Source organism: Carassius carassius, chromosome 1, assembly GCF_963082965.1.
Source record: "Carassius carassius chromosome 1, fCarCar2.1, whole genome shotgun sequence".
Taxonomy (NCBI): domain Eukaryota; kingdom Metazoa; phylum Chordata; class Actinopteri; order Cypriniformes; family Cyprinidae; genus Carassius; species Carassius carassius.
Window position 1 is genome coordinate 27,005,390 of NC_081755.1, and position 17,357 is coordinate 27,022,746.

General features: G+C 36.4%; 1 protein-coding gene across 1 annotated transcript in view; it reads left to right on the forward strand.

Moving 5' to 3' along the window:
- The first annotated feature begins 8,465 nt into the window (after positions 1 to 8,465).
- The window catches only part of rnd2 (Rho family GTPase 2), a 20,803-nt gene continuing 11,911 nt past the window's right edge, over positions 8,466 to 17,357 (forward strand). Inside the window, exons 1-2 of the mRNA XM_059553411.1 lie at positions 8,466 to 8,815; positions 12,463 to 12,550. Of these exons, the coding sequence (XP_059409394.1) occupies positions 8,714 to 8,815; positions 12,463 to 12,550 (190 nt within the window). The 5' untranslated portion in view covers positions 8,466 to 8,713. The remainder of the gene's footprint in view (positions 8,816 to 12,462; positions 12,551 to 17,357) is intronic.

The window sequence follows — 17,357 nt, forward strand, 5'->3', positions numbered from 1 at the left end:
CGACATAACATTACAATTAAAAGCTTAAGACAGTTTTAAAAAATGTAAATATGGTACTTAGGTCTTGATTATTCACATTGCATGCTTTTTTCCCTTTAAACCACCAGTACAAACCCAATATTTCTCCCAATTTTTTCCCGCAAACCCAAGTTAATGTAAACCCAAACCAATAAAGATTTTATTGGCTAACTCAATCACCTGCCAACAAATCAGGTCATATTGTGACAAACAGTGTCGTTATCTTTTAGTTAGGGGTTAGTATTTGTTTCAGTGTTGTGTAGACAATCACCACTGTGACTGACCAATGAAATCCTTAGAATCAGATGTGGGGCAGGTTTTGTGCTTTTTTTTTTTTTTGTGGGGGTGTCACATATTCATATTTCTGTCAATGTGCGGGAAGAAAAAAAAATGCTTTCCTATGAAATCAAAATGGTGCACAATTTTTGGGTGCTATTTATGTAAAAAACGAGGTGTGCATGCACACAGCTGATAGCAGCTACTGTCTAAATTTCAAGTGTTGTTTTTGTTAGCATGAATGTAGCAGAACGGATGTGTGCATCTGCGAGCATGTGTGTAGAGGCGTGTACGTCCTTCGCGTGGTTGTGGAGGCGTGCTTATGAGCATGTTTGTGTGCAACCAGAAGGCCAAGAGGAAATGTCTATTTATTCCTCCTATTCTCCAAGACCTATCTGGAAATCACAGTAAATTCTCAAACCATTGTTAACACTTGAAGGCGGTTCTTTGCACTCATGTGTTTGTGAGTGCTCTGACAGAAAATAAGGAACAACATCTGGCCAAAGCAGGCATGCTTTTTCACTCTAAATCAGCCTCCACACCCCTTCACGCTCACACAAACATGCATACATCCAAACCACTGCAATAGTAAAGGTCACTGAAACTGCACTCTGAGTCATCTACAAGCACAAAGGAAGTGCTTTAAGAGAAACAGGAAGTGAACTGTGGGTCACGGGGCTGAATGGGTTTAGAAGCTTTGCGGATCAAGCTAAAGGAAAAAGACTAAATAAGTGGAATTCTATTTCCTTTTATCACGTCACCGGCATTCTAGAAATGCTGACAAAAATACTTTGCTTAAGAAATCTGAAAACTAGTGATCTTGGAAAACACCCAATGTCTGCTACTAACTGTGGCTTAGTTGCCTGAGCTCTGGTCCTAAATCTTTGCAAATAATGTCTGGTGTTTGTGTGCCAGTCTTGCCGTACCCGCCAATGGAGACATAAATCCTCTAAAGGCTAAAGAGTCAGGCAAAGTTCTGCAGGAAGGCAAACCCTGCTAGCCAAATACATTTACATTTAGTCATCTTGCAGACGCTTTTATCCAAAGCAACTTACAATTGGGGAATACATAAAGTGATTCTTCTTAAAGAGCCCAACAGACACTATGATATGAAAGTCAACTGCCTCAAGCAGTAAAATATAAACAACTAGTAAATGGATGTCTCATACTAGATTTCATTCTTTTTGTTTTATAAATTATGCTTTTAGATGAATATCCATCTACAATTGAATCATAAATATAATTGTTTTAATCATAAATGTAATAAGTTATAATTTTAATTATGCTTATTTTATTTATTTGAATTTATTTATTATGTGTCAATGCAAAATGATTGTTAATCATAAATATCATCATAATCATGATTATTATTTTATTATGCTTATTTTAACACTATCTATAAAAAATCATTATTAATCATACATATAATTGTCATCTATTATCATTTTAATTATGCTTATTTTAACAATATGCAAAATAATGCATATATAATCATAAATTATAATTGTATTTAATAAGACTTGTTTTACTAATATTTATGCTAAATAATTGTTTAATAATAAATATAATCACAAATTATGATTATAATCTTAATTATGCAAAATTATTGTTTTAATTCTTAATGTAATCACAAAATTATAATTTTATTTGATTATGCTTATTTTGTCAATATTTATCTTTGCAAATAATGGTGAATAACACCTAAATCTAATTAATGCTGCCAGCAGTAATGAGAGGAACCTCACCCCTGGGCTCACCACCACCCGGTGGCTTTAGGAAAACAGCAAACAGTGGATAATATGCATTTAATGTGGTAAATATAGGAGGAATATATCAGTCATTTATATGTGCCAAAATTCCTGCTGCCAGCTGGTGACGCTATGATTATAACTGAATGTTGGCATGTGGATGTCTTCAGGCCAGGACTTTTATCAAACATGTGATGTTTGAGGCAGATTGAACATGGTATATTTGAGTTAGGTAAATCATGACATATCCTGTTGCCAACAGGTGGCGCTATAATTATAAATGTATATTGGCCTTTAGATGTGTTCAGGCCAGTATTCTTACCAAGGTGTTTGAGGCAGATTGAACATTGCGTTTTTAAGTTGTAAAGCATGACATATCCTGTTGCCAACAGGTGGTGCAATGAATACTTCTGAATACTGGCCTTTAGATGTCTTCAAGCCAGGACTCGTATCAAACAAGATAGATTAGTAAGATTGGACATTTAATGCTTTAGTGTAAAACAAGTAATTTAACTTTACTTTAATTTAATTTAATTTAACACTTAGTAAGTTTTGCCTGCATTATTAAGCATGTTTCTAGCATGTTTAGCACACAATGGCATATTATACTGTGTTGCTAATAGTGCATTGCAGTGTTAATGTCACTTCCTATTGACAGCAGGTGGCGCTATGACTGAGTTACATCATCTTCTTGTTTCACTGCATTAATAGTATGCTTTAACACTTAGCTAAGTGTTGCTAGCATGTTTTAACATGTTTCCAGCATGTTGGCAGCCTATTTAACACTTGCTGATGCTTTTAATATGTTGCTAGGAGTCCATAACAGTGTTAAACATGTCACTTCCTGTTGCCAGCAGGTGGCGCTATGACTATAACTGAACCGGGCATGTAGATGTCTGTTCATGGATGTGGTCAGGACTGAAATCCTGCAATTTAACATCGCAAAAATTATAACAAATTATGATAACACTCAGCAAATTTGAAGATGATCCGATTAAAACTGTAGTAGGAGTTTGTTAGAGTAAAAGGCCTGAAAATGGCAAAAACGCACACAAAACAAATCGTACAGGAAATTCAAAATAACGGACTTCACATTGGGTTTCGAATTTTGTACCAAGATACTTTTTTGCAGGTATTGGTGTTACATGTGTCTACCGGGTTTCCTACATGTATGTGAAACGTAGCTCGAGGCACGCTCCATTTAAATTTTATAGGTGGTGCTATCGAGCCATTTAGCCACACCTAATTCTGAAACCCATATCAGACATAAATTTTGGCCAGTACTGACATGTGTGCAAAGATTCATGAGTTTTGATTATGTTTAGGCCATCAAAAATACGATTCATTTTGGAGAAGAAGAAAATGAGCAATTCCATGCAATGCAAAATAATTGTTATAATCATAAAATCCTTAATTCTACATGCTAAAGCCTCTAAGTGCCGTCTTAAATTTTCATCTAAACTGAGCATTTTTTATCAGGCTCCTATGTTTAGGTTGAGTCATTTTATTCTCTTCTCAATGTATAGGCCCTTTTGCAATTTATTTAAAATAACAGAACATAAATATAGGAGCCTGAAAAAAAAATGCTAATTTTAAAAGAAAATTTCAGACAGCACTTAAAGGGTAAGTTCACCCAATAATCTAAATTATGCCATTAATAACTCACCACTCATGTCGTTCCAAACCCGTGAGACCTCCGTTCATCTTCAGAACACAGTTTAAGATATTTTAAATTTTGTCCGAGAGCTTTCAGTCCCTCCATTGAAGCTGTGTGTACGGTCTACTGTCCATGTCCAGAAAGGTAAGAAAAACATCATCAAAGTAGTCCATGTGACATCAGAGGGTCAGTTAGAATTTTTTGAAGCATCGAAAATACATTTTGGGCCAAAAATAGCAAAAACGACGACTTTATTCAGCATTGTCTTCTCTTCCAGGTCTGTTGTGAGAGAGTTCAAAACAAAGCAGTGTATGATATTCCGGTTCATGAACGAATCACTCGATGTAACTGGATCTTCTTGAACCAGTTCACCAAATCGAACTGAATCGTTTGAAACGGTTCGCGTCTCCAATAACCATTAATCCACAAATGACTTTGAGTAAATGAGTAATCGTGAACGAGTCAATCTTTTGTTTATTATCTGGCTCGGCTCGGTGTTCATCTTCAGTTCTCTCTTCACAGCAGTTCAGTCAGTGTACTGTTTGAGTGCATGCATTACTCCGGGATATTGGTTTGTTTGAACTCAGAGGGAGTGTCAGCCACATTAAAAAAGTTAACAGTTTAAGTCATTTGTGGATTAATGTGTATTAGAGATGCGAACCATTTCAAACGATTCAGTTTGATTTGGTGAACTGGTTCAAGAAGATCCGGTTACATTGAATGATTCGTTCGTGAACCAGATATCATACACTGCAGTGAACGCGCTCACATCAGACACGGAAGAGAAGACAATGCTAAATAAAGTTGTAGTTTTTGCTATTTTTGGACCAAAATGTATTTTCGATGCTTCAAAAAATTCTAACTGACCCTCTGATGTCACATGGACTACTTTGATGATGTTTTTCTTACCTTTCTGGACATAGACAGTATACCACACATAGTTTCAATGGAGGGACAGAGAGCTCTCGGACTAAATGTAAAATATCTTAAACTGTGTTCTGAAGATGAACGGAGGTCTCACGGGTTTGGAACGACATGAGTGGTGAGTTATTAATGGCATAATTTAGATTATTGGGTGAACTAACCCTTTAAAGGCTTTTGCATCTGAACTCTTCGTATATTCATCATTTCTTCTATTCTTGCTGTGTGTCAACAATGGTCTGAGCTATGAAAGTGCAACCTATGAGCAATAACATTTTCTCAATGTATCCTTCTGGTAATTAAAACATCAAGCTTAACCTCTTTCCTGGGTGACATATAATGGGTAATAAAAGTTTACAAGGGCATCTGATATGGAGAAGAGAGAGAGAGTTATCCTGACCATAGATAACCTTATAGTTGTGTGTGAATAGGCTCCCTTTGCAGTCTGGTTAAGCTGTAAGTGGTTTAGACTGTGTGTATCTGATGCATTCTGGGCTTGATATAGGCTCTGTGCACAAAGAAAGACCGAAAGAGGCTTGAGTGCTGGATGAAAATGAGCTTTCCTTGGCCCCTGGAGATCCAGAGATGCGAGGAACATGCACACACTTACACTTCAGTTGTAAATTAAGTGGACTACTTGTTTAAACTTGCTCAGACTTGTGCCAGATTCACATACACAACAAAAAGAGGATGGCACTACTGTTTATAAGACGCTAAGACACCAAGATACCCACTGACTGCTCTTCCACTGACCCTGAACATGGCCAACAGCCTTGCAGAAACGCTTCTATGTGTCCAACAGGAATATATTTAGGGAGACAGTCCTTTATGTAACCAGGTTCACTGCACACTCACATTTTAAATGCCTGACTGGGGGAAAAAAAGCATAGGAAATTGACATGAAACTATAAGTGGTGAAAGGAGTTTCCTTCAGTGTGACATCCTATGATACTGTGTTAAAGGAATAGCTCATCTAACAACAGATCTTCTGCAGTGAATGGGTGCCATCAGAATGAGAGTCCAAACAGCTGATAAAAACATCACAATAATTCAGAAAGTAATCCACATGACTCCAGTCCATCTTTTATTATCTTGTGAAGCAGAAAGAGTGTTTGTAGGAAACAAATTCATAATTTCTAAGTGTTTTTTTTTTTTTTACCACTTTTATCATTCTCATTCTGACGGCACCCATTCACTGCAGAGGATCCATTGCTGAGCAAGTGATGTAATTCTATTTATTTTTTCTGGTGAAGAAGGAGAGTAAACTTCAAGCAAATTTTCATTTTTGGGTGACCCGCTACTTTTTCCATTACACATCACTGCAACCACTCATGACACCCTAACATAATACTGAAACATTGTCTAAAAAAAGAAAAAAAAGAAAATATATATATATATATATATATATATATATATATATATATATATATATGTGTGTGTGTGTGTGTGTATATATATATATATATATATATATGTATGTGTGTGTGTGTGTGTGTGTGTGTGTGTGTGTATATATATATATATATATAGTCACAACAGAGGACCATTAAAATGAACAGACCTCAAAAGAAAACCCTCAAAATTGTGATTAACCACAATAAGATGTATACTTTGTATATTTGTACGTTAATATAAAATTGCAGCCTGTGATTTTGATATAACATCCATGTTATCACATTATGCAAAGTTGTTGCTTTTCATGTGATTATGTCCAAAACAGTGAACTATTACAATAATATAGATGGTAATGAGAGCATATTTAAGTTGAGTAACATTTTTCTCTTTCTTTCTTTCTTGTATTTGGTATTTTTGTTTATCTAACGTTACTAATGTATACAACATATGCATGTAGGAAACTCTCACATATCAGGAACCGATGCTACATGCCACAAGGTGCAGCTGCCTTTACAGACAACAAACAAAACGGACTTTACCAGAAATAACACTGAAAAGATATCATGAGCACGGTTACGCAGTTCAGAAGGTCAGAAGCCCATTGTGTGAAAGTAAACATACACGGACAGCAGGAATGCAGTAACCTCCTGTGGTTAGTAATGGACCATTTCTTCCCGTTTCTAAAATTGCTTGTGACTACAAAATAATATAATTATGTGGTGCTGAATAAAACAACACAAAATGCCTGACTAACGTGTAACGTACTTACGTGACACACGTGCTCGGTCTCGTGGTATTTGTCTCCCCCAGCTGGTAAAAGCGGGGCAGCGCGTGATGGGTGTGGCTGGCCGATGGAACCCGTCTGTGGATGATGGTTGTCAATAATGTTTGGGTTTAGGGCGTGAACTGAATTCCTGAACGAAATGCAGAATACAGAAGTATTCAGAATCTCTAAATTCGAATTCAATTCCTGACCAAAACTGAATGATTTTTTTTTAAATACGATTTTTAAAAAAAAAGGCTTAGGACCACACCACTAGCTTAAAACACAATATAATAGCCCATTTAAAGCAGCTGAGAACTCACAATGATCATTAACAAATAATTAACATAATAATAATAAATATATATATATATATATATATATATATATATATATATATATATATATATATATATATATATATATATATATATATATATATATATATATATATATATTTATTTATATATATATATATATATATATAAACATACCACGTAATAAATCGGAAGACCAACACATTTTAACCATAGATTTTAACAGTGAAAATTCTACAGTGCCAACATTCAACAGCAGATGGAGGTATTACATAATTGAAAAAACAAAAGTCTTGCAGATGAAAACTTGCATTGAAGCGTACATGTAAATTAAAATAAATTAAAATAAAATAAAGCCATGGAACCAAAACGTGCTGTTAAAAAAGTAAAATATTACACCTATACAATTTGAATGTTTTATATTAATTAGTTATAAACGCTGCTGTATACATAAAATGTGTATAAATCATGTACATATACGTGACCATAATAGTGCAAGTGTTGTAGAAATATTATTTATATTATTAAAAATAATAATAATTAGTTATGAATATTTAATAATTAAATTTTTTAAAATAATGATTAATATGTTTCTATTCTTATAGTCTAATTATTTTCCAATTATTTGAAAAAAAAAATGTAAAAGCAGAACTGATAACTTTATTTTTGTACTTTTTTAAATTATTTGCATAGTATTATTCTCAGCAATAACATACATAGTTAAGTCAACTAAACATATAGCAGTTCAGTGTCTCACAAAATAAAACCACATCCCTATATCTTTATCAATTTACTTACAAAAATATTATTGAGTTTTATGGTCCTAGGATGCTAAAATTATCACCCGAAAAGCCAAAGTGTGCTGGAAAAGCAATTAAATTAATCAAAGATAGACAAAAAGCTTTTCAGATGATTCGTGTTGTTCTTTGACAAATCACAATTTTCCACTTATAGACATCCAGGTAGGCCTAGTTGCAATCTAACCTAATCTAGTCTGGTTAATAAGGTGACCTCGCCTGAACTTTCTCAACACTCTGAAACTAACACAAAACATTAAAGCATTTAAAAACTAATGTTTAGAAACATAAATATTTTTTATGTAAAATATGAATTAGAGACTGCACTCACAACGAGCAATGAAACCTTTTCCCAGTGAAATATTATATACGCAGTGCATTCACTATAGAAACTGTGACATTTTATTAAATTGCATTAATGTTCCAAGTGCATGGCTTTTAATTTAATGATATTTTCTTGATTTTTTCATGACCTTGGGAACCCCGGATGGGCGACCCAGTGAAGTGTTAAATCACATCGTTAAAACAATTTCCATACACGAGCCAGAGGGGTCGCTTAATTTACACCATGCCCAAACCACAGTAGGAAGGCAAGGCAACAACATCGTGTCATTATAAATCAAGGCTAGCTACTGAGCCAAGAGAGGTGAGCCTCGGCGCGTGGAGTCACCGTGGGAACCAGAGACTGACAGGCGGATAGGGGAGGGGACTCTCTCCCTGCACACCCGTCCACTCACAGGCACTCTCACGGTCTCTGCTCTGGATCATTAGGGGGCGGATGGTGCTCGTTAAGCGCTAGGACAGAGCTGACAGTGGCGAGGATGGAGGGACAGTGCAGCCGCTGTAAGATCGTGGTGGTCGGTGACACTCAGTGTGGAAAGACGGCGCTGCTGCATGTGTTCGCCAAGGACAGCTATCCAGAGGTGAACGCATCACGCTAATTATAATTAACACAAAAAAGGAAATAAGTTACTAAATATGATGAACAGAGTGATGTGTTAAGTGTGTGTTAGAGTAGAATAATAGTTTGAATGTTTTAAACCAACGAACGTAGGTTGCATTAAAAGTTGTGTAATTGAAGTTCGGGTTCAGTAAACTGCATGCTTGTCTCTTAAGGGACTGGTCACACTAGAGTGCAAATGGATAGAAAAATGAGCAGGAGCCTCGCTTCTAAGTTGGCACGGATGCGTTCACTGTAGACGCTAAAGTGAGACTGTGGCGTTTCTAGGCATAAAATCATCAACGCTATTAGATCAATGGGCTCCAAGAGCTCTGGTAGGGCTTTGGCAAGACTTTTTTTCATGCAGTAAAGCTAAGTTCAAATGCCAATTTAAAATATTGGTACAGAAAAAAAAGTGCACTAAATCATTATTTTGTTTAAGCAGTATTTGTGGCAGTTGATAAATCATGTTGCGAGATTTGTCCAAAAGGTGTGCGTTTTTGCGCCAAAGCATTGTTAAAGGATCAATGTGTCATGTAATATTCCCATATAAACTTTAACAGTCAATTAAAAATATTGGTATAGTAAAATTAGCTAATTAACGAGATCAGTATATCCTTTATTAAACCGCTTTGTCGAGTTTAATGCATCCTTACGGAGGTGTCGAAATGCTGAATCAATTAAATCACTTCTAACAGCATATAATGAGAACAGCATCATTCACAGAGGGCAGAGTGTCACATTATTTAAAGGGTAAGTTCATGCTTTAGTGAGTAGCAAAGGATTAAGTAGCTGTTTACTTTTATGCTACTCATAGTATATATCTATGTATGCCACTGATCAGGCTTTTATATAAACTGACTACGTCAGACTTCGTACTTCCGCTCAATTTCAGTTCGCTTCTGTACTCAGGCAAACTATCTCCCAGATTTCCTCCGGCTCTGCACCAGCCACCCAATCAATGAACAGAGCGCGGGCTGAGAGCCATGACTTAGACGCTAAGATAAGCGTAAGCGCTGAATTTAATATTGTAGTTTAGGTTAGGGAAATCGAAAACGACTGCGGATATGGAGACACGGGATGCTATTCAATCTGTTTTGAAGAATATTCCCTGCATTTGCCAACTGAAGCCCGAACAAGAAGAGTGTTTGTTTCACATTTTGAATGGAGGTGATGTTGTGGCCCTACTCCCGAGTCCCGACAGGTTTTGGGAAAAGTTTAAAGGGTTAGTTCATCCAGATAGCATAATTATGTAATTAATAACTCAGCCTCATGTCGTTCCAAACCAGTAAGACCTCCGTTTATCTTTGGAACACAGTTTAAGATATTTTAGATTTAGTCCGAGAGCTCTCAGTCCCTCCATTGAAGCTGTGTGTACGGTATACTGTCCATGTCCAGAAAGGTAAGAAAAACATCATCAAAGTAGTCCATGTGACATCAGAGGGTCAGTTAGAATTTCTGAAGCATCGAAAATACATTTTGGTCCAAAAATAGCAAAAACTACGACTTTATTCAGCATTGTCTTCTCTTCCGTGTCTGTTGTGTGAGAGAGTTCAAAACAAAGCAGTCTGGATATCCGGTTCGCGAACGAATCATTCAGTTCACCAAATCGAACTGAATCGTTTTAAACGGTTCGCATCTCTAATAAACATTAATCCACAAATGACTTAAGCTGTTAACTTTTTTAATGTGGCTGACACTCCCTCTGAGTTCAAACAAACCAATATCCCGGAGTAATTCATTTACTCAAACAGTACACTGACTGAACTGCTGTGAAGAGAGAACTGAAGATGAACACCGAGCTGAGCCAGATAACGAACAAAAGACTGACTCGTTCACGAGTCAAGAACCGGTTGCATCGGTTTTCGGATCACCAGTAGTTCTTTCGGACAGTTCGATTCAATAAACTGGTTGAAGAAAACGGTTCACTGGTTCTTTTGCGCTCGACGTATAATGGCATCATTTGCGATGATTGCCCTTGATTCAAGCCTTCGGTTTACCCGCGCTCATAACATTAGCACAGAATCAGTTCAGAATCAATCACCAAAAGAATCAGTTCGGTTCAGACGCTCTGTGTGTCGGTCTGCTTCACGCTGAATCACACATGCGCAGTATCATCAGCTCCTCGATTCACGAATCGGACGCGTCTGACAGTAACGGTTCTTGACTTGTGAACGAGTCAATGTTTTGTTCGTTATCTGGCTCGGCTCGGTGTTCATGAGCAATAGCTACATTTGCTACAGAAGTTATTAATCTTTGTTAAAAAATAAAAGTTTAAGTTCATGTTAGCTCATTAAATAATACAGTTGCAACTTTAGATTTTATCAACGTCTTATTAAATATTGGAATACCTAAGATGAATGAATTTTCAGAAGAATTTTTCATTGGCAGTTTGTTAACTAATGAATTAATAAAAAATGAAGCCCTAATGTAAAATGTAAATTAACAATAAAAAAATCAAAACAGTTTCAAATAATTTCTATGTCATGTTGTAGTCCAGATTAAAATAGCCTATTAAGACTTAATACTTAAGTATTTGGCACTGTGATGAACATCATAGCAAATACACAAATCTGATTGGCTATTTAAACTTATTAAATATGTTTTAGAAAGTAGGGCAGCTGGTTTATTTGTGGTGTTTCAAGGGTAAGGACTGCATTTTCTGCAGTTTAGCACCATCTGCTGTCAGAGAGTGAATGTGCTTTCATTCAGCACTTCTCTCACGTGTTCCCCATGTGCTTCTCATGCATCCTTGTTTACATCTGAGTGCACAGAGTCTTTCAAGCAGCATACAGCGGTGTTGTGCAATTTGACCAGTTGATGGGAATAGTATTCTTAAAATGCATTACAAATTCTGAACAATTTGTAATTTATAATTATTCATGGTATTTAGAAGTGCCCCTCGATAACAATATTGTGCATATTAATTACCGTGATATATCGAATTACCGAATACCGGCACAAGTCTAGCCCCCGCATGTCTACGTCACTGTGTGGAAATATTTGCATAATGCTGTCCAAATATTCACATAAAGAAAGAAGGTGTGCTTTCAGTAACACAGTTAGCGTTGAAGCAGTCATGTCAGGGAGATGCTGTGTGTATCTAGGAGAAAGCAAAAGCACTTTATTTTGCCTGCCCGAAAGTAGATGCATTTAGGAATATTTAAGATTACTTACAACAGAACAGGAACGCATTTTATGGACGACCGTCTCCTGAACCTAGTAGAGGAGGTCATTCTGACTTTGCTACGACAATCTGGCGCTTCTGAATCAGCTACTGCGAATATGTTTTGTTGTTAGTTTAAGTATTTGCTATTGAATGTTCAAATGCAGAGTTTTGCGCGTCGTGTGTGTGTGTGTGTGTGTGAGAGAGAGAAACAGAGGGTCACACAGTGGAGTCAGCTGTCTTAACTGTCTGTGGCTTGTGTACTGCAAACACATATGAGCTTCATCACTGTGTCTCTAAGGTGACTAAAGGTAAGGGTTTTAGGGTTTAGTTTAAGGTTAGGACTATGTTTGGATAATAATGTTGATCCAGGGTCAAAAAAAACTGTTGATCCAGGAACATGTCTTATTTGGCAAAATCACGGCGATTGTCGACTAAGTATTTATGAATTGTTTTCATTGCAGAATTACGTGCCCACAGTGTTTGAGAACTACACGGCCAGCTTTGAGATCGACAAGCACCGCATTGAGCTGAACATGTGGGACACATCAGGTGAGATCCAGCTCGGCATCAAAATGAATATCATGCTACATACTACACATAATATTTCTGCAGTTTGCATACAGTACATAGTAAGCAAAATTGTATTTACATATTTTTGAAAAATCATACTTTTACCCAATGGTGCAGTATACCACAGTGCATATGGTTGTATGCTATATCACTTGACATGAAAAAGAAGTAATCTCAATGTGATTTTTAAGCTTTATCTTTTGACTCATTATCAATTCACACTCTCAAACACTCTTCAACATAAGAAAGAAACTCATACAGGTTTGGAACAACATGAGGTTGAGTAAATGACAAAATTTTAATTTTGGAGTTAACTACCCCTTTAAATAAACATGCTTGTAATGCAGTAAAATATAATGACAATGTACCCCCCCCCACACCTATATATATATATATATATATATATATATATATATATATATATATATATATATATATATATATATATATATATATATATAGGGTTATTAGGCTATATTAAAATCCATATAAAATCAGGCAGTACACAAAAGGTAGTATACTAGTGTTCCAGTCCAAACATTGCCATTGACTGTAACTCAAGCATTGTGCTGTTTAGTGGCGTCAAACTGATTTGGAAAGTCTGGGAGTGTAAAATTTTGAAACCTCTTCATGCATAGATAAACAGATAATGAAATTGCAAAAGTTCTACTATAATAAATCCTGGTGCCAGTCTCGTCTATGCATGGACACGGTTCGTTCCTGTCCCTCCTGGCTGTTGACCGCTCCCATAGCCTGGCTGACCCCATGTGAAATTGTATGAGAAAGATTGAACATGGCTTTTTGTTTCTCTGGAGTTTCTCACAAGAGAATGTTGTTTCAGCAACATTTTCTCAAATATGTGATGTCTGAACTACAAAGAGTCAGGAAGCAGAACTCTCGCTGCTTTGATTTAACAATACACAGTAGACAATGCAGAGCTTATGAATACAGAAGAGAATATGATCCTGTTACATTGCTCTTGAGTTGTGGACTGTATCTGTGGGTGAGATCTCTAATATAAATGGCTTTGTGTGGATTCAGGATTCAGGCTTCTCATCTATAACGCAACAGACCAACAAGTTAGCCAGAAGTCAAGTAATATTTTCAAAGCTGTGCATGCATGTTTAGACAGTGCTGTCAGTGTGGATTTTTGCACACTTGGTGTTAAGCTACACCACTGCTGACACACACTCGTCCTGACACACACTTCAGGGGTTTCTCAGCAAGCGTGACCCATAAATCCCCGCTCTAGGCCTCTGCATGTTTCCCCACCCTGCTATAAAAGTCCTTTATGGGAACTTCTTTTCTTGTCATCTCCATTTTTAAGTTCCTATGGGAATGTTTTCTTCTCCTGCTGTTGTTGTTGGTCTGTAGGGTTGTGCTGGGTTAAACTGTCACCCTGCTGAGAGTAAATCTTCGCTTTACTGTAAGCGCTCTCATACCATGGTCTGGGACACAAGAGTCTGTTTTTCAATGTGGACTGTGTGTTAATACAGTTCAGCTGTTTATGAACTTTATCACTGTTTAAAAATGTTGTCAGTTCGCCCTTTTGACAACAGCCAGGCACCCAGCAGCTTTGTGTGCAAAAAGTATATGTGTAGTATTTACATCTATTTTATTGACCGATACTGTCATACCAAAATGAGCTAAAATGATTCAATCTGTAAATTAGTGGAACAACTTAAGATGAAATTTAATACAAACAGAACTAACGTATTTATATGTTTATAATTAAATGTGACCCTGGACCAGTCTTAAGCAGCACAGGTATATTTATAGCAATAGCCAGCAATACATTGTATGGGTCAAAATGATTGATTTTTCTTTTATTAAATAAAGATAATTTTCCATTAAGATATTTTGTACATTTCCTGCCATAAATACTTCAAAAATCAATTTTTAATTAGTAATATGCATTGCTAAAAACGTAATTTGGACAACTCATATTTCTCAATATTTATATATATATTTTGTAACCATATATTGCAGATTTTCAAATAGTTGTATCTTGGCCAGATATTGTCCTATATCCTAACAAACCATACACCAATGGAAAGCCTCAAGCTTTCAGATGATGTATAAATATCAATTAAAAAAATTTACCCTTATGACTAGATTTGTGGTCCAGGGTCATAAATGTGATTTCTGTATCAGTTGTGCCACCAAATGCATTTCGAAAATGACTATGTTTGGAAATGCAAACTAGCATATTATTACTACTATTATTACCATTACTACTCTTGCAATTTCTGTAGTATGGATTCTCTGCAAATTTTCCATGCATATAATACCCAGTTGACCTTCTACATTTAAGAAAATGTGCAGTATACAACAGAGCTCACTGCATGAAATACTGTGTCCCACAATGCAATGAACTTGACTTGACCTTCCTTCTCTAGTGTGATGAACGAGCCAGACACAGAATCAGCTATAAAATCTTTTTCTTGATAAATGTTAGTAGGTTTTTCAACCAATTTTTTTTCCCCCCAATTAGGGCTGTCGCAGTTAAGAAATTTCCCCTCCGGTTATTATGGGTGGCTCAATAGCGCGATATGCGGTATTACCGCCATTTTTTTTTTTACATACCTAATTTATCCTGATTTTGCTGCATACAAAGCTCTAGCGTTGAGTAATGTAGCATATATTGTTGCTTTTTTAACTGACAGAGAGACACGTTTTAAAACATTTTTGCTTACTGTTAAATGCCAAACAGCAACAAGAATATGCGTTTTCCAATATTTTTTTTTTTAAAGAAATCAAAGAGTTCTAACATGTATTACACGTATTTGCGCGTGACTTTGGACATCAGCGGAAATCTAGACTGATTATCGCGTCACCACTGACCCACCAGGACAGTGGATTCGCGTTGGAGTCGATGCACTCCTCAAGCAGAAAGCGTGTGAGCTCGTTATCTGCTCACGCTGTCTTGGGTATGGGCACTGACGCGGAGGTTGTCCGTGACTTCAGCAGGTATGCCTGTTACTTTCACGGCTGTATTTTACAGATTTCGCAAAGGCTTTAGCTACTCCTAACCGTCGGCCGGTGTTCTGACAAATGTTGCTCCGCGACTATGGAATTACATTTAGTTCAATAATGATGAACGTAACTTTATAAAACTGAACGTAACTTTTTCAGAAACTATCAAACATATGCCATTACAAAAGAAAAAAAACAATGAAAATGAAAAAAATTAACTCAGTCGCACAAATGTAACAGGCTCTTCAAATATGCTTCATTTTTGTTAATGTTTTTCAAAGATTCGTGTTCGCTGATCGTGGATTCTAAATTCATTGCCACAGAATTCGCTTTTGCTTCGCAGTTTTTCGTTTGGAGTTTTGACACAAACCTCTCGTGGGGGCGGGGTTAACAGGGATCTACTCTGATTGGATAGTGAGCTTTTGATGGACAGGTGCTCTCTGACCGGGAAGTACAGACGTCACTCAGTGGCGTGCATATTGAAAGCTCTCATGGTGATTAAATCTGGTCTCTGCCGCAAAAATTATTTTTCACAGACAAAGTGAAAGAAATTTATTTTAAGCTCATACACAGGTTCTACCCTGTAAAGAAGTTTATACAAAGATTTAAATCTGACATTGATCTTACATGCTCTTTTTGTTCGAGTTCTGAAGAAACTGTACACTATTTTGGTCATGTCACTACACACAGAAACTTTGGCATGACATTGGTGTGTTTGTCAAGTGTAGGATTTTGCCAGACTTCTCAGTACATATGAAAAACATTATATTTGGGTATTATGACCCCACAAACAAAAATATCAGTTTTGTTATTAATTTAAATTTTTTCCTAAACAAATTTCACATACACAAATGCAAATTCTCCAACTGTAAACCTGTCTTCTCTGTTTTTCTAAAAGAAATGGAAACTATTTGAATGTAATCTCAGTGTCTAATAAGAAAGGATTGTTAGAATTTGCTCCGCCTTTGATCATGTGTGATTTTGTTTAAATTTTAGCCCTCTTTTCTTTAGTTCTATTTTATTCTTTATTGTTTTTTTTATGTGGTTGATATTATGTGATGTATGTTTATACTTTTGTATGTTTTTGTTCTCTGCATTAATAGAAAAAGAAAAAAGAGCTCTCGCGGTGATTTGTATGCAACACGTCGTGCCTTGTATTACTAAATATGTAAATAGTATTTGACCTTTGATCGTCTCAGTCTGTAAAGATGAGCTCTCAGGAGACACGGAGCGGCGTCATCTTCCCCCTCGCTTGTCCTTCAAGGCAGCTTGAAGTAAGCGTGTGTTACTGAAGTTACATCGATACAAGTTTTTCATGTTACAGTGTGCTACAGTTGTTGCAGGTAATTATTGTCATTCAGTAACACAAGCTTACTTAAAGCTGCCTTGAAGGACAAGAGCTCATCTTTACAGACTGAGACGATCGAATGCCAAATATTATTTACATATTTAGTAATACAAATCACCGCGAGAGCTTTCCAATATGCGCTCCACTCTCTAGCGCCACTGACTGAGTGGCGTCTGTACTTCCCGGTCAGAGAGCACCTGTCCATCAAAAGCTCACTATCCAATCAGAGTAGATCACTGTTAACCCCGCCCCCACTAGAAGTTTGGGTCAAAACTCCAAACGAAAAACTGCGAAGCAAAAGCAAATTCTGTGGCAATGCATTTAGAATCCACGATCAGCGAACACGAATCTTTGAAAAACATTAACAAAAATGAAGCATATTTGAAGAGCCTGTTACATTTGTGCAACTGTTAATTTTTTTTATTTTCATTGTTTTTTTTCTTTTGTAATGGTATATTTTTT